The 22,929-nt window shown below is 36.7% G+C and overlaps 1 protein-coding gene across 21 annotated transcripts in view; it reads right to left on the bottom strand.

Moving 5' to 3' along the window:
- ZNF644 (zinc finger protein 644) overlaps positions 1–22,929 on the bottom strand; it is a 77,109-nt gene that overhangs the window by 11,846 nt on the left and 42,334 nt on the right. For 4 of the 21 annotated variants that reach the window (XR_012588625.1, XM_074597002.1, XM_074597004.1 and 1 more), the window contains exons 2-5: positions 16,682–16,737; positions 4,422–4,527; positions 1,035–3,084; positions 38–593 (exon numbers count right to left, since the gene is read on the bottom strand). Coding sequence is in view for 20 of the 21 variants with exons in the window: in XM_074597002.1 (XP_074453103.1) it covers positions 38–593; positions 1,035–3,053 (2,575 nt within the window). In the remaining variant the exon portion in view is untranslated. Of the gene's footprint in view, positions 1–37; positions 3,085–4,421; positions 4,528–15,849; positions 15,886–16,681; positions 16,738–18,427; positions 18,453–22,929 lie in introns of those variants that run through there. The other 17 variants (XM_074596988.1, XM_074596985.1, XM_074596984.1 and 14 more) reach the window with 8 other exon arrangements.

The raw sequence follows: 22,929 nt of genomic DNA, 5'->3' as shown, positions 1-22,929 counted from the left end.
CTTAAAAAAAAAAACAACACAAACCAACACAACTTACCTTTTCTAACACGTTTAACAGGAGTTCCTGTTCCAGTTCTTTTAAAATGTTGCATTTTGTCACTTGTTGCTATCTGTTCTGGTGAAACAACGTGGCGGGCTTCATAGCTTAGTCCAGCTCTGTGAAGATGTCCTCTGACATGATTGGACAGTCCAACACCTGTTTCAAAGGTTGCTGGACAGTATGGGCAGGACTTCTTTTCAAGTGACAAATCAGTCCAATGGAAAACTGAATTATGCTTTGGCAATGCTGATCCTACGTTTTCTAAGTTCTGAGGATCATGCAAATCATGCAGGAAGTTACTACCCTCAGCATCTTCATAATACTCAAAATAAAAGCCATCATTCTGCTCGTAACTAAGTGAAGATTTATCACCAGCTTCATGATCTTCCATTTTACCTTTGAATATGGGGAATAGGTTTACATGCTCCTGATTAATATCACTGTAAGATTCATCCTCCACAGAGTGTGTAGTGTAATCACATAGTTCAACATTATCCCACGAACTTTCATCCTCCGTTTCATAGCTGTCTTTTTTTTCAGCAGAGTTAAGTTTCTGTAAAACAACAACAGTCATTTTATGCAGAAAATCCGGATAGCAATCCAAATCATCTCCTGTAACAGAGCCTTCCCTCTTGGATTCTTTAACCACTCTTTTTACAGCTACATGCCTACCATCTTTACAGCCTTCCGCCCTTTTGCAATCAAGACTATTTGAATCCATGACAAAACAATTATTACGGGGACTACTCGATGAAGAAAATAAACGTAAAGAACTGACAGAGTTGGACTCTTCCTTTTCTAAATGCAAAGGATAAGAGTCACTAGATTTTTTAATCATCCTGTAGTTTTCATATTTGTGTCTATATAAATAATTACCACTTGTTTGGACACTAGCTTTCTGCTTTGCTGCTTGATGAAAATATTTAGGTTCCTGTTCAATGCTATTTCTAATCAAAAAGGCCTTGTTTTTAGAATTTAGATGGCACACACTTACAGATGACTGTGAAACGCTTTTCCGAGCCTTCTGTATCCTGTAGGGTCTCTTGTGAAGTTTTGCGAAGTTACTGGACTGTGAAGTAGAGCCAAATGATCTTTTTACATCCTGTTTTAAAACAGAGTTCTTTGGAAAAGTAGAAGATTGTTTGATCAACTGTTTTGTCCTGCTACCAAAATCTAAAGATTCTTCTATTATGCCGCCTTTTCTTTTTTCTAGTCTAAGATGGCTACCAAAGGGATCAATGCATGATGCTGGATGCAAATATTCCATGTGTTTTTTTAAAATGCTTCTAGCTGAAGTAGTAAAAGGACACATCTTACACATATATGTCGATGACTTTTTTGAGGATCCTAAATACGGATCTTTCAAGGATGCCTTTTTCTGTGTTTTCCTCTGGGACATGTCGCTACCGATAATTGAACATTTGACTACTGCTCCATGAGCAATCCCTCGATGGCATTCCAGTTCATTTTCTGTCACAGCCATGAAATTGCATTCCTCACAACAATAATATCTTTTATCTTTTTCATGGGTCTTTGCATGCTGCACAAACGTTTTCGGACAATTGGTACCAAATACACACTGCGGGCACTGTAACCGTGCACTCCTACCCTCATCCTGAAGTTCTTTCAGCTCACGGATTTCTTCCATCAGTTTCTGCCTTCTTTCCTGGTGAATTATCATATGCTTAAGAAGTGAATTACGATCTCGAAATGTCCTTCCACATTCCCTACATGCATAGGGCCTGGGGACATTGAGATGTCGGAAATGACTGTTCCCATCTAAATGGTACATCATATGCCTATGGAGATGTTTCTTCTCCCTAAAATTCACATTGCACTTTGTACAGGGATAAAATGATGGTTCATCAGTACTGAAAGTAGATGGTGATTCAGAATCATTCTGCTCACATTTATTTTTTAAAGTATTGGAAAGAAAAGTGCTTGTGTGAACAGGAGAAGTATCTTCTGCACAGTTACTACTGGGACTATAAATGAGCTGCTGGATAGCATCGACAGCTTCCAGCTCTTCATCTGTGGATTCAGGCTTTACTTTACTCAATGAATATTTTTGCGGTTCTACTATTTGTAGCTCCTCATTCTGCTCTAAGAAGTCAACGTTTAATAGTTTTGATTTACTAGGAATACAACTGGTATCACCAAAACAGTCTTCAGTATAGCGTGTTATCTTACTAACATCCATTTTCCTTTTTCGCTTTTTTTCTAAGCCTACTTTACAGTGAATGGGGGACTTTTCTATTGTTTCTTCATTTGTCATAAGAAACTGTATAAACTCTTTTTGTGGATCCCAGCTGGGATCACATCCCGATCTGAAACCACCTGTACCTGAGGAAATGCCTGTTAATGTATCGACACAATCATCTTTTACTAGTAAATTTTTATCATCCTCACAAACTTCTACTTGGCCTACTAAAGTGCTATCTACACTATTTCCTACTGATTTCTGTGAATCACAACCAATTGAAGCAGAGGTAGGTAGATTTTTAATGGAATGAGTCAGGTTCTTAGCATGTGCTACATCAGGTAACAAAAATAAAACTGGGTGCTGATTTGATTTCTGTGTTGTACTCTTTGCAGGCAGCTGAAGATCATGAACCACTGTCAAAGATGAGCAGGAATCTGTGTGATGACCTACAGGCTGTCCAGTGGTTAATGAAACACCGCCTTTATTCATAATGGAAGTCTTAGTTGAGGTGGAGTGTGAAACTGGTCCATTAACAGCAGTTCCTCTAGACAAGATAAAGTTTTCGCTAGAAACAGTAGGAGCACCAGTGTGTATAAATAGAGAAGCCTGGCCTCCACTTAAGGCTTTTTCAGATCTGTCCCTTGATAGCTCCTCAGGCAGAGTCAATGTACTGTTCTTCTGAAATGAGGTGTCGCTCTCTTGTGGTTTAGGAATGCCACCTTCTTCCTCAGATATGAAATTATCATCACATAGGATTTCTTCTTCTTCTTTAGCACCAGTGACTTCAGTATTTATCTCTAAATCATCCATATTGCTGGTCTGTCCATTAAGTACATTTATACTAAAAAAAAAAGCAAGAAAAGAATCAGGCAGTCACAGAAATAAATAAGGGCAGTTATTAAATAAATAATTTACAGTTTTCTTCAGGCTCACCCTTCTTCATGCTGTAATCTAAAAATATGTTTGAACTTTTAAAAAATGTGTGGTTTTTTATTTAGAATACTCAAGACATGTTTAAAATTAATCAATGAAGCAATTAAAAATTATATGTTGCTGTGCTATATTAATAACCATACAGCAAACTATCACTGCCCAAAATCTTAGTTCAAAAAAAGCCTGAACACCTGTATGCAAGCAAGAGGGGGGGAAATGAGATTGTCAAAAACTGTGCAACTCCATACATTCCACATGTACATTAACATAAACACAGAGTTTATTTTTAGTTGTTTTCTAGAAGTAAAACAAGTTAGGAGTAAAGGCTACCCAGGCATCTGTTCTTCATTTTAGTGATTTTTTTTGGAACAAAAAAAAAAACCCAACACACAACTGCACAAACATACTTCCCTTTAGCACCTGGGAAACAAAAATAATCTTTAGGTATCTCACGGTATCACTTTTTTCAAAGTGCTTGTATACAAGTGACCTGATGGTACACAGAAGCCTGCAGAAATATTTACTTTGGTATTAAAGCAGAAAACACAACTAAGCTGATTTTGAACATCTGATTACTGATAGAGACATAGCAAAGGATCAAACTCACTGAAGAAATTAAGTATCTTCCCATTTTCTTCTTGTAAAAGGACCCTACTTGCTTTAAATTAAATAAATCAGATCCTGCTTACGTTACAAGGCCATTTGAAATGATAAGCAAATAAAATAGCATCTTCTCAAAGGTGGAAAAAAAAACACAATTGGAAAGAAACATTTAATTAGGATTTACCTACTAGAAGAAATCACCATGTTGAATCCAGAGCATGACAATAATAGTATCTACTAATACAGATAACTACTACATATTAATTCCCTCCGGGAGGCCTTCTGTACATAAAAATATCTTTCTAGGAGTGACTTCCATTTATACGCAAAATCACCTACCCAATGCTTACTGAGCACAAAGGAGCTGCCTACACACGAAAATCAGTGTGTAACAAATAGGGATGTGAACTTCAGTCTACCCTGGCATTTAGCTCTCTACCTCAGAACACAGTAAGTATAAGGCCTTAACACATCCATCTATGAGCCAGAAACATCTATCTATATTTTACAGACTCACATATTTTACCCTTAAAGAGTACTATTCACTTTGATCTTTTGGGGAATTTGATTGCTGCCATCACACACTTAGTTTCAGTTACTAATTAACATTTTGAATAGAGCTCAGTTAAAAGGAGTCATTACCTAGACTCTTTGAATTAAGATGTTATAACTCACAACTAATATCCATGGCTCCCTGCAATGGTCCTTCATAGAAATCAAGGAAGACCATGCTTGACATCCTTTTTTCCTAAGGAGAAAAAATAACCTGGTTAAATGACACCACTTTCATCTTTATACGTCACACTCTAAGATGAGTCCAACATTTCTATTAGTTTTTCAACTCAACATTATCATAGCTATCCACACAATTCAAAGCTGGCTATCGCGTCATGGAAATTCTCTGTTATTGTGCTTGTTTTGTTTCAAATCAGCAAAAGGCAAAACAAATACTTTAACCTCCTTTGAATTTGTAAAATACAAACCTGAACATAATACAACTTTTTTACTATTTAGAAGATAAAAGTAACTATATTTGGAGTAGAAATATAATGAAAAAATTTTACCATTAAAAAAAATGTTTCCTTTTCTACTCAATCATTGAACTAGCCAATTTAGAAATACAGCAATGCTCATGTCAGATGCATAATAAATGCTTAAAGGGTACGGAATACTTTATTGTATTGTTTACCTATAACATACTTTTATGCTAATGTTCTACTAGACGCCTCAGTTTCTCACCTTCCCATTTCTTATATTTTTGCATTTCTTTGCTGTTTTGAGATGGGTCATTTTCCACCACAATAAAGACTTCCAATAAGATCACATTCAAAGCTATCACCCTAAAATGGTGATAATGCAGCACCCAGCAGGAGTCTTTACATCACCTACACAAGTTAGAAATGGGCAGTGCAAACATGCACTAAGAACCAGTAATGCAAAAGTCAATTAAAACAAGTGAAACCCCCGAGAACCCACAACAGCTCCAACAATTTTACAGCTGAATATTGTAAGCTTCATACAGTGTCAGGCAGCAGAGTACGAAAGCGTTCATAAAAAGTTTAAAAGAAATTTAGTAAGCCAATTTTGCTTGAAAGATGTGGTCTTCCTTGTTTTATTACTGCAGAGGTAGACAAATGTATGCTCAGTCAATCTGAGAGCCTATATTAGCTTTTCTCAACAGGAAGCAACGTTGCTAACGAAGTGGTAAATTCAGTGTTAATGAGTGGCTTCACTGTTACCACCTCTGAGGTAAAACCTTCCATGTTCCAAGTTCCACCCATCTGTTCTGGTGTGAGGGGTTCAGAGGAAGAACAGACGCTTCCCATTTAAAGCAACTTCAGCGGTAGCCCCAAAACAGCAGGGAGGCAAACTGAGAATATCGTGCCTGCCTGGAGACTGCAAACCTCATTATCAGAATGGCTCCCGAAAACTTCTCACAGGTTTACGTGATGAAGACAAAACCATGTTGCTCTACGTACAAAACCATGCTGACGCTAAATATTAGTGTTAAAGCTTAAGTTAAAAAGGTGGCTGGGGGACCATATGATCACCTTTAAACTGAGACTCTCTTTAGAGTTCTCATAAGCAATATCTAAAAACATTACACTGTGCACTCTTGTAAGAGACTCCTTTCCATATTGTGTATTTATGGAGATTGTGAACTATTCCATATGGATCTGATTAGTAGTCTTCTATGGTAATACAGCTGTCCCTACAGATTTCAGTCTTTGAATCAAGCCTGAAATGCTTACTGTATCAATAATATCGCTGTTACATTTTAATAATTTTCTGCTAATTATCACATTTTTTTCCAGCTATCAGGGTGGCACCATTCACTATTTTATGTGCAGGACAACAAGAAGAAAGTTACCAGTTTTAATAGCATGGTATTAAATAAACGTATAAAATAGTATTTTTAAATTACGGTAATTTAGAGTCAGCAATGCTTCATTATCTACTCCACGCATAGAAATTTACGCAGCAACAATGACAGGTGTAACTAGACACATGCAAGGAAACATTCCACATAATGCCATCATTTTTGAGGAAACGTTAACATCTAACTCGTACCATTCAGGAATCGCAACACTCAAACTGAAATATTACCTAATCTCAACGCTGGGGAAAAAAAAGAAAAATCAATCATTGTAACAATTCAGATTTAACTAAGTCTACATGATATTCTTTGGGTATTTCCATCACAGTTTTAAAATTATCTTCTCTGTACCATAACAGAAATACACAAACTATTAATTCTGTCAAAATATATAGTAATTAATCTTTAGTGTATTTGAAAAGTAAAACACTGACATGAAACTTCAAATTTGTTGCAAATAGTGCTTGTTATCCTCTACCAGGGCAATCACTATACAGTTGAAATGATTTTTATTTAAGCACATAGTGCAATATACCTAGATCTGTAAGTGTAAAAATGGCAATACTCAAAATTCCTACTCAAGTGTTCACAATCCCAGGCTCATACTTTTAAAACACACTTTATCTAAAATGCTAGGCCAAATTCAAGTCAATTATTTCAGTTAAGCCTAGAATGACTGTAGTGCAGTTACACGATACTCTATTTACTATACAGGAATTATTTCATATTCAAAAGCAGAGAACAACCAATTACTTAGACAACTAAGCCACATTCCATCCCTATTTAATAATTACTTTTACATTTACATATTTTTTAAAATTGTTTTTCTTCATAAAATATCAGTTTTCTAAATTGTAATGAGTTCTGCAGATACGACTGCCTGTGGCCAGATAGTCTAAGCATTAAAAAAGTGTAAGGTCAGATCTATCTTCAAGCTGACAGATCATCATTTAAATGCCTTAAGCTAATCTTATTGTCTCAAAAATCTTGAACATCAGTATTTTTGCAAACTATCAGCACTTGCTATAACACCCTTACTACACTACATCTTGAGGTTACTACAGAAGAAATGAGGTGATAATTGCATATTAACATAATTATTCAGTAATCCCTCTGAGCAAGCTTCCTAGGTCACTCAGTAATTCAGGTTAGATGCAACCTTCCTGTCATCAGATCTATGCTGTCCACTTTCTGTTCATTAATAATTCTTTTTGATAGGAATGTACGTAATTCCATTGTTCTATGTACATTATTAATTGTATTTATTACCAGTAGGCTTACGACACTTCCAAGTTCTTATTTCATAATGACAACTTTCACTATGCAATAGGGTCACACACCAAATTAAGAGTATTGCCTTCATACTAGTTCATTAAAACTTATACTCCAGTGCTAAGTGTACTATGCTGTTGCCTACTAGTTGGAGATTTGTCAGTTTCTGTTACAAACCCCACTTTATTTTACAAGGTTTTACAATAGATTTGAAAGCACACTGGAGCTGAAAAATTAAGATGGAACAATTTGGTTGAGTACGTGAAAAGCATGAAGTGCTTTTACGTGTTTTGATAGCAAGTTTCTCATTAAATTCATAAATATAAACCAATGAGCTAAAGCACAGAATGACTATTAAGTGGCACAAAAACTTAGAAGCCACCTCCTCAATGGACTGAATTCACTCAGCCTAGTTAAAGTAACTGAAGAAAAATAGCCTTTCGGCAGTGCTGTAACGAAGGAAAAAAATACACTTGTCCTGTGCTAAGTAACTCCTTGTAAGTCAAGTTCTTTAAGCAGATTTGTGAATAACCAGGACACTCAATATTTAAGAGATAGGAAAGGTGTTTCAGGTTTGTACTGTTCCCATTTAGATTTTTCTTCAAGACTTTGTTATGAAATAGAGAAAATTAACAAAACCTATCATCTTATCCACAAGCAGTCCTGTAGTAAAGGTTTCTCAAATGACAGATGGTAGTAAAGATGATGGAACCAAAGTCCCATATTTTTAGGCAATAAACATCAGACCAGACAGAGCAAGCTGAAGTACATCATGGCACAGGACTAAAGAGACATCTCCTTCTATTTTGCCCCATTATGCAGTCTACTCCATCAACTTAATCGTGGCAAAGGTCAAGCATGGAGCTTCCATCAAAACTGAAATGTTTAAGAACCTCTGGAAAACAACTGTTCGTACAGAGTCATCGAGGAACTAGTAGTGTATCAGCATAAACCAGACACGTCTTAAGAAAAAAAAAAATCAAGTTATTTAGAGGATAGCTGGACAATATTTTTGCCTCTTCCATACACTAATGCACCCAGTTCACCTCTCCCCAGTCTTTTGTTTATCTAGCAATACGAATACCCAAAGTCAATAAAACCATGATACTTTGATCATTAGAAGAACACCTATTACTCGTTTTCCACTTTATCTCTTCTTAAAAGCTATCCAGATCCACCCACCCTTCAGACAGAAATAGACCCACAAAGCCTGACAACTGGAGGATGAGTCAGTGACTCACCTTGTCTTCCTCCAGCTCCTATCTGAGTTTGCAAATTAAGTTGTTGAAAATAGATTCCCTTCTGCACGGCAGAGACACTATTTGTAGACTGCCTTACTTAGCTTTGAAACATAGAAATTCACATGAATATTTCTGGATTTTTTTTTTTAAACTTCTGTAGTGAAGAGACAGCTTGTTTAATATGCACACTACCACGAGTACTGCTCTCCCACACCTACTTTACATTCAAGTATATGGTTATTAATATAACCATGGTCTAAGGAGTTCCACTGAAAACTAGTTATCTTCAATTCAGATCCACAGCTGTTCACATGAAAACACAAATATTGGGAAACTCTCATAGCTAATCAGACTCTTCTATTAAAAATTATTCTTAAAGCAGCAAGAAAAATTACTGATACAACACTAAGAAGTTGTATTATGCCTGAAGAAAGAAATACAAAGCTATTGCCACCCGCAGTATAACCTTATAAATCTGTCAACCTTACTGTCGACAGATTACCAAGTTGTCAGTATCTCTGTGGAAAAAGTTGACCAAAGAGAAACTCTGAATTATAGAGGAGTCATCACACAAAAGCATCCATCTTGTCAGTAAGATTATACTCAGGAACATCAAATCTGAAGCACACTTTTTCAGAAAGTTTATTTACCTGAAACTTTGATTCTAATGAAACAATTTATTTAAAAACTTTGTGTCGGGTAGTAAGGAAAAAAAATGTTTCTTTAAAAATGTCAACATTTCAGAAACTTGATTTGTGATCTAAAATGTTTAAGAGTGATATTTTAACATCTCACATGTGAAAGGAGTCAGTACACAAGTGAAGAACGACCACCTTACAATTCAGAAATCGTAGAAGAGAATACCGTTACTGCCACCGACCATTCTTAATCTTATTCCTCTAATATTGATTTGCTTGGGAAAATAAACCAGTTTGTCACAATGGGGTGCATCATGCTAAAATTCAATACTGAAATCAATAAAATAAATGACAATACAATTTAACTGTCACAAGGATCAGATGTATGACTTAAAAAAAATACTCTTCTAGTTTTAAGTGCTAATGCAGCAGTTTAAGACGGTTTCATCAGTAGAGACTTTTCAAAGTGAATTAGGTATTTCAAAAAGATGCCTAGCCAGTACAAAAATCCAAGACTCAATCTGATAACTTCAGAACAGTCAGTCACACATTGTCTGGCAACTCCACGGGCTCCCCTAACTCCCCTCAGCACTCCACATAGAAGACAGACAAGTACTTAAGACTGCGCATTCCTGCAGCTTTGTCTAATTTGGATTTTCAGTAGTACGATCTAGTTTGAATTGCACTGCTGTTAAGTTTCTATTAAAGACGAGAACTACAATCAAATATTGATTTTTCCTAAATGCAGGCATAGATGGTAATGACTAGCAGCATTCCAGTAAGAGACATAGAAGTTTGAAAAACACAGACTCAATGCCCTGCAATAGTACACACTATTTCTCTCCAGAACTGTTCCCTTACTTACTTCTACGTGCATAGATAAATTCTTCTCCTTTATGTCAATCTCACATGCTCACACCTCTACTCAGCTCTGGTAAGGCTGCATCTGGAGGAGCGTGTCCAGCTATGACTGCCCAGGCCAAGAGAAATACGGAGCTATTGGAGAGAGTCCAGCAAAAGGCCACTAAGACAATTAAGAGACCGGAGCATCTCATATGAGGCAAGGCTGACAGAGTTAGGACTGTTCAGCCTGGAGAAGAGAAGGCTCAGTAGGACCTCATCAACGTGTACAAACATCTGAAGGGAGGGAAGAAAAAGATGGAGTCAAACTCTTTCCCGTGGTGTTCAGTGATAGGACATGAAGCAATAGGTATAAACTAAAATACATGAGTTTCCATCTAAAAACAAGGAAAACTTTTTTCCCGTGCGAGTGACTGGCACAGGTTGCTCAGAGAGGGTGTGGAGCCGCCATCCTTGGAGACATTCAAAAGCTGTCCAGACACGGTCCTGAGCAAGCTGCTCTAGGTGATCCTGCTTAAGGCAAAGGAATGGATAAGATCTCCATAGTTCCATTCCAACATTGTTCTGTGATTCTGTTTTAGTACGCTTTGCTACAACAGTATCCCAGTTCCCACTTACTTGATTCCTCTTTAGAGTGCTCCATATGCTCAGACTATTCACTTTTTCCTTTCATTTAAAAATATCAGCAATATAGGCACAAGAATATTTGAATTAAGAAAAAAAGTTTTCAACCACTAACTTCAGACTTATTCTGACAGCTTAAGAGAACTACACAAAAATAATTAGGTATACAGCAAAAGTGCATTTTCTCTATCCCAAGTTATGTAGAACATATTCACAGCAAAACTATACTTTGATGCCCTTCTCCCTTCTATCTCTCTTCCAGTGTTCCTGTTTTCCAGAGTTCTCTCACTAAATAAAATAATATTATCACTCACTAAGTGAAGTAGTATTATCACACTCAAGTTTATATATAAACATGCAGTTCACAAGTCCCACCTCATTTTCTATTGGTATTTCTACAATTCAGGACTTTCCACAGGATGAATCCCTCTTCTATGTCACGATTTACTTAGATGCCTTCTTGATATGTCACACATGTCTTGATATGGCCTAAGGATGCTGGATTCTCAATGTCGGCTTTTCAGGCAATATAATAAAAATATTTCCTCCTCACAGAACCCACTCCCACCAGCAATGCTGTTCTAACTCCAGTCACAGTGAGTGAGACATTTCAAAGAGCACATGTTTAGGAAAGACCTTGCATTCTTCCAGGCTCTAGTCTCACCACTACAGTCCTTACATGGGGGATAATACTAAAATGAAAGACCTGCTGTCATTGCAGAAGATTTTGGCTTGCAGAGAAGAGGAAGCAGTCTCAACATGGAGCCATATGCTGTCAAATTACTGTGTTATACATTGGAATTACGCTTTTCTTTGCAGCAAAGCCAATTAAAATAGCTCCTGCCTTCCTCCACTCCCCCACGTTCCTTCTTTCCCACTTTATCAACAATTTCATTATCCACTTTAAAAAGCTGGGACCCACACACTGCTGAATCGGCACAATCGAGACGCAACAACTCTGAGTAAGGGCACAAACCTTTACTAACTTGGCTGACAGGAAAATCTACAGGGGAATCTTTTCCTAAAATTTATATCAATAAATAAAAAAGTGAAAATACAGAGAACATTTCAGAAGGCAAAAAAGCAGGTTTGTCAGTCCTCTAACTGCGAAAGACAACATTATGAAGAACACTAACATGAAGCAAGTTTTATGTTCTAAAATTACTTGAAGTACATTACTCAACTGAAGTAAAATGCTAGAAGTAAATGCTAAAATAATTCAACTGGGGAACATTAAATACATCTTCTGAGAATACTATTAACACAAGAAACACTCTTAAATTACATATTAGACATGATAGCTAGATTTTCCATAGAGACATACAAATGCAAATACTTCCAGTAGGTTAAATAAAAAGCATTTTCATTTCTAAAACACATCAGTAACTTTTAGAAATTTTAAAACAAATCTACTCCCCCTTAACCTATAGTTTTACAGAATCAAAGTCACTTTATCTGCTCAGAAACAAGTGCTTTTGAAGCCAGGTACTGCCACCAAGTGGTGGTGAAATTCTGTATGCAAATCTAATTACTCCCCACGTAGAGCACACTTAACTGAAAACATTCCCCCAGCCGCCAAACATGAGCCATGGAGTACTAACACAAAGACATTTAAAATTAACCGAAGCAGAACTTACAGAATTTTCATATCCAAATCTAAAACTGACTTTCAATTTAAAGCAAAGGTTTTTCCTACAATTTGGTCTTTTTGTTCAGACACATTGTGTGAGCAGTTGGGTAAAGAACCCTGTCTTCCAATACAACTATAGCAATGAACTGATTCTAATAATTAGCTGTTTTCCATTACTCTGTACACATCCCCAGTGATTACAATTACACGGCCACAGAAGTCTTACTTTCACCATAATCCCAAACTTCAGAGAAAGGTGAATTCAGTAACTGAAGCAAAAGATCTCTTAAGGTATAATCATCCAGCCTGTTATCTGGATAAGCTATTCAATGTACAATTGTTAGTATGTAAAGATCACAACCAGAATGGGAAGTATTTTTAGAAGTCAGGTATATTTGACTATTTTTGCAGGAATATTTCTCAAGTTCATTAAACGATATTGTTAGTTACTTGCATGAACTAGTCCTGAAGTGTCAGTCCTACAGATCACAGATGAAAACATGTATGACAACACGATGCTCCATAACGGACCGTCAGTACAACTTTCTTAAAGCCAACATTAAAAAACAGTTTAACCCAATTTTATTGAGACAGATCTTTGAACATGACACACCTTTCAACTCTGGAAAAATTCAGACCTTATTTCCTATTATATTAAATAAAAGTTGTAATTCTTTTTGCCCAGCGGGACCTGAAACACATCTAGCAATTTCTCATGCTTTTTGCTTTTTTGGCTGATAAATTTGCTGTACATATTTTAATAGTATCACAAATTTTAAGATTGTCTCTCCTGCTAATGTAGAGACTTCTTAACTCCTACAGCATGCTATCTTTCCCAATTACAAAAAGACTACCTGGAATAAACACTCTGCTTTTAGTCATTTAATTTAGAACCTTAGCGTAACGAATTACATTAGTGATACTCACTCATCCTTACCAGCAAACCGGCTCTTGTAATCCTCTATATTCTTCCAGTAATCAAGGGTTAAAAAGCTAGTATGAATGTAAGTAACAGTGCCAGCTAGGTAAGGCCAAAACCCCACCTTTACCTTTTTAGACTAAGAACAAAAAACTCTGTTAGTTTGGAGAAAGTTATCAACCTTACTGAAGGACATATGAAATAAAGAGTTTTTAAAAGACCTGAAGCTATATAACTGTACATGACCAGACGAACAGACAAAACTCTTAATTCCAAGTGATGACAAAAGATAAGGTAACTCCCCATATAATTAGTTTTTGGTTGGTTGGTTGCTGTTTTTCTTTTTTAAAAAAAGTCATCATCATCAGTGACTTAATGGCAGAAAACTCGACGTCATGTTACCAGGATAATATAAACAAGATGAAAATCATATGAGATTCCTGTCTGAGCCAAATTAACACAAATCCCACACATGCAAATTTATCCTGTGCAGAATTCTGTATATAACCTATCCTTCCTCAACATCTGTGGTGCTATTATTCATTTATTACATCATCTACTTTTAGGTAAAGCAATACTAAATACGTTCAAGACAGTTTCTGGAAACAAGTCTGATTTTGCCTGGTACCTCAAATGCTTAAAATCTGACCTCACTCTACACACTGTTACAGGGAAATTCAGCACAAGCATCTACCTTCTGTAACGTTTCCTGTTACACAGAAGTGTGACCCATTATACTGTTAACACATTGAGACCAAGGTTATTTTTTCCTAAATTTTTCCCCTATTTAAAACAAGATAGGCCCTCCTATGGAGCTCAGAAGATGCAGTCCACAAGTCAGAAAATCTAAACCCAAAGACTACAGTTATCCCAATAAAGTACATTCAGTGTTTGCAGGAAAATGAATTATGTGAAATTAAAAGAACTAAAACCCCAAATCCCTTACTCAAAGAAAACCCACATGGAAAGCACACTAACAAGAGTCATTAGGAAATGCATTCTGGTCAAGAGTACAAGAAAAATGTTTCAGCAAATCATTAAATCACATGTTCTGCTGTTGCTTTAAGTGACATAAGCTTACAAAAAAGGACAAGTCTGCACAGAGTTGTCCAAGTTAAGTTAATTGTTTAGAAGCCTGCAAGATGCTGCAGCCAGTACACTCATGAGTAGAGACAGAAAACAGAGGCAGTTGGGAAATGCAGGTTGTTATTTAAAATTAAGTCTTTCAGTCACCTTTGCTGCCCTTCTCTGAACCTTCTTCAGCTTTGCCATGTCATTTTTCAGTCACAGGGCTAGATTAGTACTCAAGAAGCAACATACATTGCAATGCAATGCATCTGTGGTACACCACAAATTTATATAACCAGATCTCATTTTTGCTTTGTTCCCCGATAATGCATAATATTTTTGTTGATTTACTGACTATCCAGTTGTCATTTTCACAGAACCGTCAGAACCTCAAGATCTCCTCCAAGCAGTAACAATACTGATCAGACTGCATTACACTGTTTCCATGTATTCTTTTACACATTTTTCTGTCCTCTTGTTATGTATGCAAGAGTACAGGCTTTCTCCTCAGAGATCAGCTTTCTTCTATTATACACAGCTACCCACTGTTAAGGCAAGAGGTCTTTGGCATTTCATTCAGAAGAATTCATGCTTAAAGAACATATTCAGTTATTTATATATTAGACTTCTCAACTAATTTTCTGCATTTAAACCAGTAACGAGGTAACACATACATTAAGGAGAGAAGAACATAAACTGTAAGCATTAAGTACTGAAAGCATTAGAAAACAGAGGGAACAATCTAAATCTTACTGTGAATTCAAGTCCTCTCCCTAGCTGCACTTCTTGTTTTATACTCATCCTCAGATAAAGAGAAGTATTTCCTTTCGCAGCATTATATTTATTCCTAGTTTCAAAGCAGCACATTCTAGAAACCTGTGAAGTCAGGCTAAGGCAAGAAACATCCTTTACGCATAAGTATATGCAGGCTACACTTTTATTTGTTCATAGTATTGTATGCTTTTAATTGTTCATAGTTCAGAAAAATTTACAATCGAAGTACTGAATCAGTTATACATTATACAAAAGAACAACACTGAACAGAATAGTTACTGAAATTCCCCACAAAACGTTCTGCTATAATCAGTATTTTGAAGTTGACAGCAGTAGCTCTAAAAAAAGTCTCATCAGAGCAGAAGATACAAACAAACAGGTCACATCTATTTTAAAAAGCACGCACTACGTTTTTAAAGTTACATTAAGTCTACATATTAATTGGAGATTAGAAATGAAGAACAAGCTCATTTGAGCAAACGGGATCTCCCTCTCACCTCTTCAAAATACCAAGTCACCACAAGCAGCTGTATTCTGAGATGGCATATTAGTCAAACAGCAAGCAGGAAACCCAAGAAACCCGCTTTTGTTTGTTAGAGAAGCCTATGTACACCAGTCCATCATGCCCTGTCTCACAGCAGAGTTTACCAAACTGTGGGGTCTTACCTAAAGATATTCTTGAAAGACTCCAGCTGAAACAGACTAAAGCAAATTGCTTTTTATTAAATGTTTCACATAATTTCAAGTGAATTCAATAGAATATCAAGTAACATGAAGAGAAACAAAATCTGGGCTTAAATTCCTTTTTCTCACAATAATTGCAGCGGGGGGGGATGAGAGGAGGAAAAGAAATGCCAAAGTTACAGAAAATTTTTCCTAGACGGACATGCTGCAATTGCAAAGGGACACAAGTTCTACAGCTCATGAGTACCAACATTAAGCTTCATATACTTTGTCTTTCAAATAGCTCCCCAAAGGGTTCCTAAGGGCAGGAGTGGGGGGGGGGATCCTAACAGATTTTGATTATTAAAAATTTGAAACGCTATTCTGTTAGGTGGTGAAATTTCCCACACGGTTATTTATTAATAGAATAAGTGCAAGTTTAACATGGTGCTTTGACAATGCAAAGTACAATTTCCGTACTTTGAAACCAGGTGGATGATATGCAGAGGATGAAATTGATTTGAAGTACTCATAATTTTGGCTCTCAACAGCTAGCAGAATGCCTTGATAGCCTTTTTGACTATAATAGTTTATTCAAGAAAAGCATAAATATAATAATAATAATCTTAAAGTATTAGGGGGGGTGTGTGTTTTATTCCCACTTTGCTATCATAGAAGTCTATGTCCATAAATTACGGTAAGCAAGATACAAGTTTCAGTAAAATTTTCACTGACCACTTTTTCTGAGTGTTTAGCAGTATACATTAATAGATCCGAAGGATTTGGAGAAAAAAAAAAAAACAAAACACCAAAAACCCACAAAACTTCTACTTACCTTTGTTTGTTTGATTTGCATTAAGCTGCGGGATCTACTTCCACATTAAAACAAACCTGCAAAATAAAACAAGCTGTCATTGTTTTCTGCTTGTGTTCGAGACTATTAGACAAGACAGGCAAGGCTACATGGCTACGTATGTATTCTATCAGTTTTGTCTCAGGATAGAATTATGAAAATTCCAGTGGTCAAATATGTATTTAATTTTCAAGTAACACAGATGTTGGTGTTTTAATTACAAAAAAAAAAACAACCAAAAAACAAACCAACAAAAACCACCAAGAAATCATACCAAATATACATATGCCATTAAACTAAGTGAGCAGAACAGGGGGGAAAAAAGTTCCACAGCAAGGAAACCTGCATTTTCTGTTAGTGCCCTGAAAGCCAGCTATCTTAAGTTCCCTGAATGGGGAATGAAGCACAGAAAAGAAATGGTTACAAATGAAAGCTTTTTAAAAATTGTTTTATCAAAACCAGTCAACGTATCTAAAATTAAGTGTTGGAGGGTTTTAAATCTTAGCCTCACTAATTCCTCGCCTTTCCTAGGACAAAGTTGTGTTTATTATTTTAAAGCTAGCTGGTCCACTTTAAAATCATAACTTACCTTGCCTTTATGAAGGCTGAATAATGTCAGATTAAATGCTCTAATTTCAGTTTTGCTCATGGACCTTTAACAGAACTAACTATACAAGGAAATTTTTCACTTCCTAGTTGGAGATACTAGACTATATAACATTTGGAAGAGACTCAAAATTCTTTAGTCAGGTTTTACAGTAATATTCACGCACCTAGAGAAGCAAAAGTGTTATTTTCAAACAGCAGTGGAGCCCAACTGTATGTTACAGAAGGTAAATGTAAATGTACAGTTAAAAACACCACAAAATACACCCTGCATGTTTGAAGAGCCAAAATACCTTCAAAAAAAATGGGAAAGAAGGTCTATGTAGGCTTTACATTAACAAACACTAAGATCAGCACTAAACCAGACACCTCAGTGAACCTCTGCACATCAGCTGGGCAGAGTCAACCCCAGACTAACACTTCTCTCGCTACAAGTAAGAACTACATCAATGACTGTGCCCCCATGCAAAATGATCTCACAACACCACCGTAGCAATTCTCACATCTCCTGAACATTGCAATTAGCTAAACATTAGCAATAACTGTTCTCAACATAGATTTCATGGTTTGTGATTCAAGTGCAGACAGACTCCTTGCATCAAAGGATTTCGGCGCAAAGCCCAGACAACCGTAGGCCAGTGCGGCAGTACCACAGGCTGTCACACAACCCCTTACTCACTGCAACCGCTTTGGCATGGACACACATGACTTCAGACCAAGCCATTTACCCTGTTGACATAACATGGGAAGTCCTACCCTACGCTGCCTATCTGGAGGGCATGTGCTCTTCTACTCACTGAATGTGCTCTTGGGAGGAAACTTAAATGCAAGTACTCTTGAATGTAAGTACTCTTTGGTTCACAGGCAGCTCACAGATCACTTGGACCAAGGGGCTGGCCACCGCAGCCCTGTGTTACAAACTTCAAAGGGCCCTGCAGAATTAACTCCCCTTTTTGGGATTTCAAACACAGTGGCATTCAAAGCTCTACCCAATGGAAGACAGAATGTGCAGCAAACATCTTGATGAAGGCAATCAATCCGCATTTTAGGCTCAACTACTGATAGTATTAAGACTTTCACTGTTTAAAACGAGTAAACGTACAGCACTTAACGAACACTCACCTCTCAAAGGTCTTTCTGCTGTCAAGGAAGATTCCTCTCACTCCAGCACAAACAATCAAACTCTAACACCTCATTTCAAGGGTGTTGACATTTGGAATAACTGAGGACCTGAAATTCTTTACCAGCAGATCCAAGAGAAATAGTTCTCCAAGACTCCTTAGGGAAAGGCAAAGATTTCAAAATCACAAATGCTTTGGCTCCGATTTTCCTGTCTTAATTCTCATTATCAGGAAAGGAAGTGAGAATGAAAGCCTCGCTCTCCCTCACCAGGTAATAAAGACAGCATCAAAAGGGACTCAGAAGCAGGTAAGAAATGTAGTTACAGAGCATTCACCCTGAGGCCTTGCCATTCCAGTGGTGAAAAGGGGCCCACAGCAGGTAGAAGGACTGCTGTAAAATGGTTAGGCTTCTGATCACCGATAAGCAGCTGCCTGTTCTGATAAGGGCAGGAAACAGGAAGTGGAAGAAAACTGCAACGGTGGAGACGGGCGATATCTCAGAGGTACCCCCAGCAATGGACTGAAAGCGCTTAAAGGCATAAGCATTTCTCCCTAATCAGTAAACGTGAACCAAGGCCGGTTCAGTGCTCGCAATGATCACCTTGCCCAGTGACAAAACCGAAGCAGCATACCAATGATACTTCTATTCATGCAACACACGAAAAAGGCCAAAGTAGGCACAAGAAGTTCTCCAGCCTGTACACAATGACAAAGTCACATCTGCGGGTCTTGTTCAGAGACAGAAGTACAACCCCCAGGTATATCTGAGTTACAGACACAAAGAGATTCTCAAGAAGCATTTGCTTGAGGAATAATTTTTGAGGCTGTATACACAGGGTGTAAAATAATTGTTACAGATAATCACACTAGACTAGTTAAAATTTTTAATCTTACTGGCTTAGCTAGAGAACAGCTACGAAAGCTTCCATAATCCTATGTTCCCAGGCGAACAACAGTTACAGTTGCTACTTCAGAAGTCAGGTTCAGACTGTTATCAGAACAACTAAAAGAACTACTTTCACATCTATAAAGATAGCACAAAAGATTTTATCTATTACTTTTGCATCAAGCTTATAACCATTCACAAGACAAGGTTTATAAAAACAATTGATCTGAGGTCAAATGTAAGTTACTACACAAAACTTGCCTAATTACTCCTCTTGTCATCAGAGCTGGATCTTACATCAAGACTAAATTTACTTTTATTCACTTTCTGTTTACATTATTAGGGCCCTGTTTGCTATAATAAAGTATCTCCTATAACATGCTCCTCTTTGGGGAAAACGTTTGAGAAACACTAGAATGCAAAAGTAGATAGTGAGTGAATAAAATTTGCAGTAACCCTGACACGAGTTCTGATCTAATTATCTACTGCTTAGCCCTTGTTTCCTAACAGATCTGCGATAACTGACATTTCTACATCTATCTCGGAAAAGACACTTAACCATCTTTAACCACCACCTTCTCTTGAAGTGATTGCAGTCAGGAGTGTAATTCATAGAGAAGTTTTTTTGTGGTTTTTTTGTTTGTTTGTTTGTTTGGGGGTTTTTTGTTGATGTTTGTATTTTTAAATAGACTTATAATGTAATATAAAACTATCTTTTTCCCCCATAGCTGATTATGCTTGTGGGGAAGGACGGAAGAAGAAATAAAGGCTAGAATAAACTACTCTACAGGAATGACTTTTGTTGGTATAAGCTGTGGCTAAACAGTCCATTTCACCAGTTTAACGTAAAACCACAGCAAAACGTTTGAAACTCTAGTCTTGACTTCAAGCACTTTCTGGGACTTACGAAATTTGATTAGTTGATTGACCATTTACATCTATTAGGATACTGCTGTCACAGCATTAAAATCTGCTAAATTTGAAAGCCAGGGAGAGAAGGGGGGGAAGGCAAGAAATTTCCTTCGAATATCTGATGCAGCTCTGGAAAGTGTCCGCAATCTTACAGAAATCTAATAACCCTAAGAATCAATACAGGAAAAAACAGACAGTGGAAAGCAGAGATTACTCTACAAAAAGGCTATTACAAGAAGCCCAGAAGAAGTTCCAGCTAAAACTGTACACACAACTACCAAGGATAAAATAATCTCAGAAGAGGACTAAAAAAGCAAAAACGTAGCTGACAATAGTCTCCTAAATCAGTTAATACAGCTGAAAAACTCTTTAAACGTAAGCCTATACTGCCACTTTCCCAACCTTTTCAACAATGACCTTGTCTGTACAAAATGTAGTTTCCTGTTTTCTGTCTGCACAAGTTTTGATGCTCGTCGATTTCTATTAAAAAGTATAAAAATAACTTAATCTACATTGAGTACCCACAAATACCTGGAACTAAGATTCAGTGTAGATCAATTTAAATTTACTCGAATTTAAACATGAGGTTTTCTAAAATCACAGATTTAATTCCCTTTGAGAATTTGTAAAATTCTCTCAATCTATGCTATTCCAACCTTACTTTAATCAACTGAAATTAGAAATGTTACAATCAAATTCACCAAAAATAAATTTACAAAGGAAAAATAACAATCACTCTTCTTGTAACAGTTAATGCAAAGCGATATTTAAGTGCCAGTACCCTACTGAAGCCTGAATTATCCAGAAGTCAAATTAAGCAAAAACTTAACACTTCACAACATGAAGAGACAAAATTTAAGTCCTTTTACTGGAAATGCTTCTGACTTCAAAGAATCTGCAGTAACTGAACAAGAGTGAGCAAGCAAGGGACTGCAAGAGAAAAGACTGCCTCCTGCATTTTGAATCTCCTGCTAGATTTTGAGAGTTGTCTGAAAAATAGTTCAAAGAAGCTACAGTTCTTCCTTTGTCTATTCATCAGAGTAAAAGCCACATGCACAGTTCCCAAAGCTGTGGTAGGGCTTTCACGTGGAAGTGTTGAAATCTCTCTTTTTTCTACTTAGAGAAAGTTTTGCTTTTTGACAACACCCCATATGGGATGGTGAAGCACTTCAAGGAGAAGTGTGTCAGCATAGGAAACAAACACAACTGATCATACCTCAGACTGTGAAGCTATTTCAGTCCAAACAAGATTACAAGTAGACAAATGCAACATTAATAGGAGTACCACAGTAGGGGAAAAAAGCAGTCAAGAGAGTAGCTTGAATGGAAAAAAAGAACTTGTGTTTTTACCATCAAGTCAAACAACAAATTTAATTATTATTTCAAAAATCTCTATTATGTAAATTGAAAAAAAAAATGGAAAAGCTATCAGAGGGAAAAATATTCTAGGTAAACTGGGGTTTGGACTAACAAAACACATATTGGTCAGAAAGGTTACTTTTCTCTCCATCACTAAACAGATAAAGAAGTGTGCATTTAAAGATCTACGCAGCAGGCAAACAACAAAGATGGAAAGATGTCTACAAAGCAGCAAGGGGAAGACAACATAACTTAAGAGCTGTTTGTTTTGAGCATACATTATCCAGTAAGCAAATATGTAAAGGTCCACATAAAAATGAAAGCATCATAAAAGCACTAAACTGAAGCATCAGTTTAAAGATGGAGTTCTGAAAATATTTAGAACATCAAGGCCTTAAGAGAAAAATATTAATATATTGTTTCTGAAGGTTACTTATCAATGCAGTTTCCCCCTCAGCTGAGATTAGTTGTAACATTCTAAATATCATTGATATTTAGTAAGTTTACAGTCCATAAATAGCCAACTAAATTGAATGCCATTATTCGCAATGAGAATCACCATGAGCAATAAGCTGCAGAGAAATAATTCACCACTTTCCTTTATCATTCCTCAACCAGTTAATGCTACAGATCAACATACCACTTGCATAATAAACACATGTACACTTTCAGTCATCCTTCAGCCTATTTATCTTAGCCACATGAACTAGCTCTTAATTTGCTGCATTTATAGATCTCATATATAACAGCTTCTCTCAAATAGGAAAAGCTTAAAGCACAGAATGACATCATCTCTCCATTCTGCTCCAAACTACTAATGGCACTGTGCATAACCTTGGCATCATCCTTGACACTGAACACTTCTCCTTTCATTATGCTGCCAGCAAAATCTCATCAATACATTACCTGTGCAGGAACTGCCACTACCCTTCAGCTATGGAATCACTCCTCCAGTCTGAATTACTATGTATTCCTTCACTGTATCATCACATAAGCTTTACATATAGCTCCCCAAAATACAGTGACATAACCTCTGACTGTAAGCACTGCATGAATGCACTTCAGAAAACAGACAGTTACATGAGATCTTGCCTCCCACATAGAAATTGCTTGCAGGTCTTTACAAATTCCTAGGCCAAGCTTGCACACCCAGTTTCTCAGCTAAAACTAAGTAAATGGAAATCAAAAACATAAAGCTTCTTCGCTGAAGTGCTCTTCTAAGGAATCAACAGTCCTATTTAAAAAAAAAACCAAAAACCCAACACATTTTGTGTCTTTAACAAATTTTAAAAAAATAGAAGTATCTGAGGCAACACCTTCCAGGTGCTCATTTTAAGAAAATAGAC

The sequence above is a fragment of the Larus michahellis genome, chromosome 8, assembly GCF_964199755.1.
Source record: "Larus michahellis chromosome 8, bLarMic1.1, whole genome shotgun sequence".
NCBI classification, from domain to species: Eukaryota; Metazoa; Chordata; class Aves; order Charadriiformes; family Laridae; genus Larus; species Larus michahellis.
This window is presented reverse-complemented; position numbering and strand designations above follow the sequence as displayed.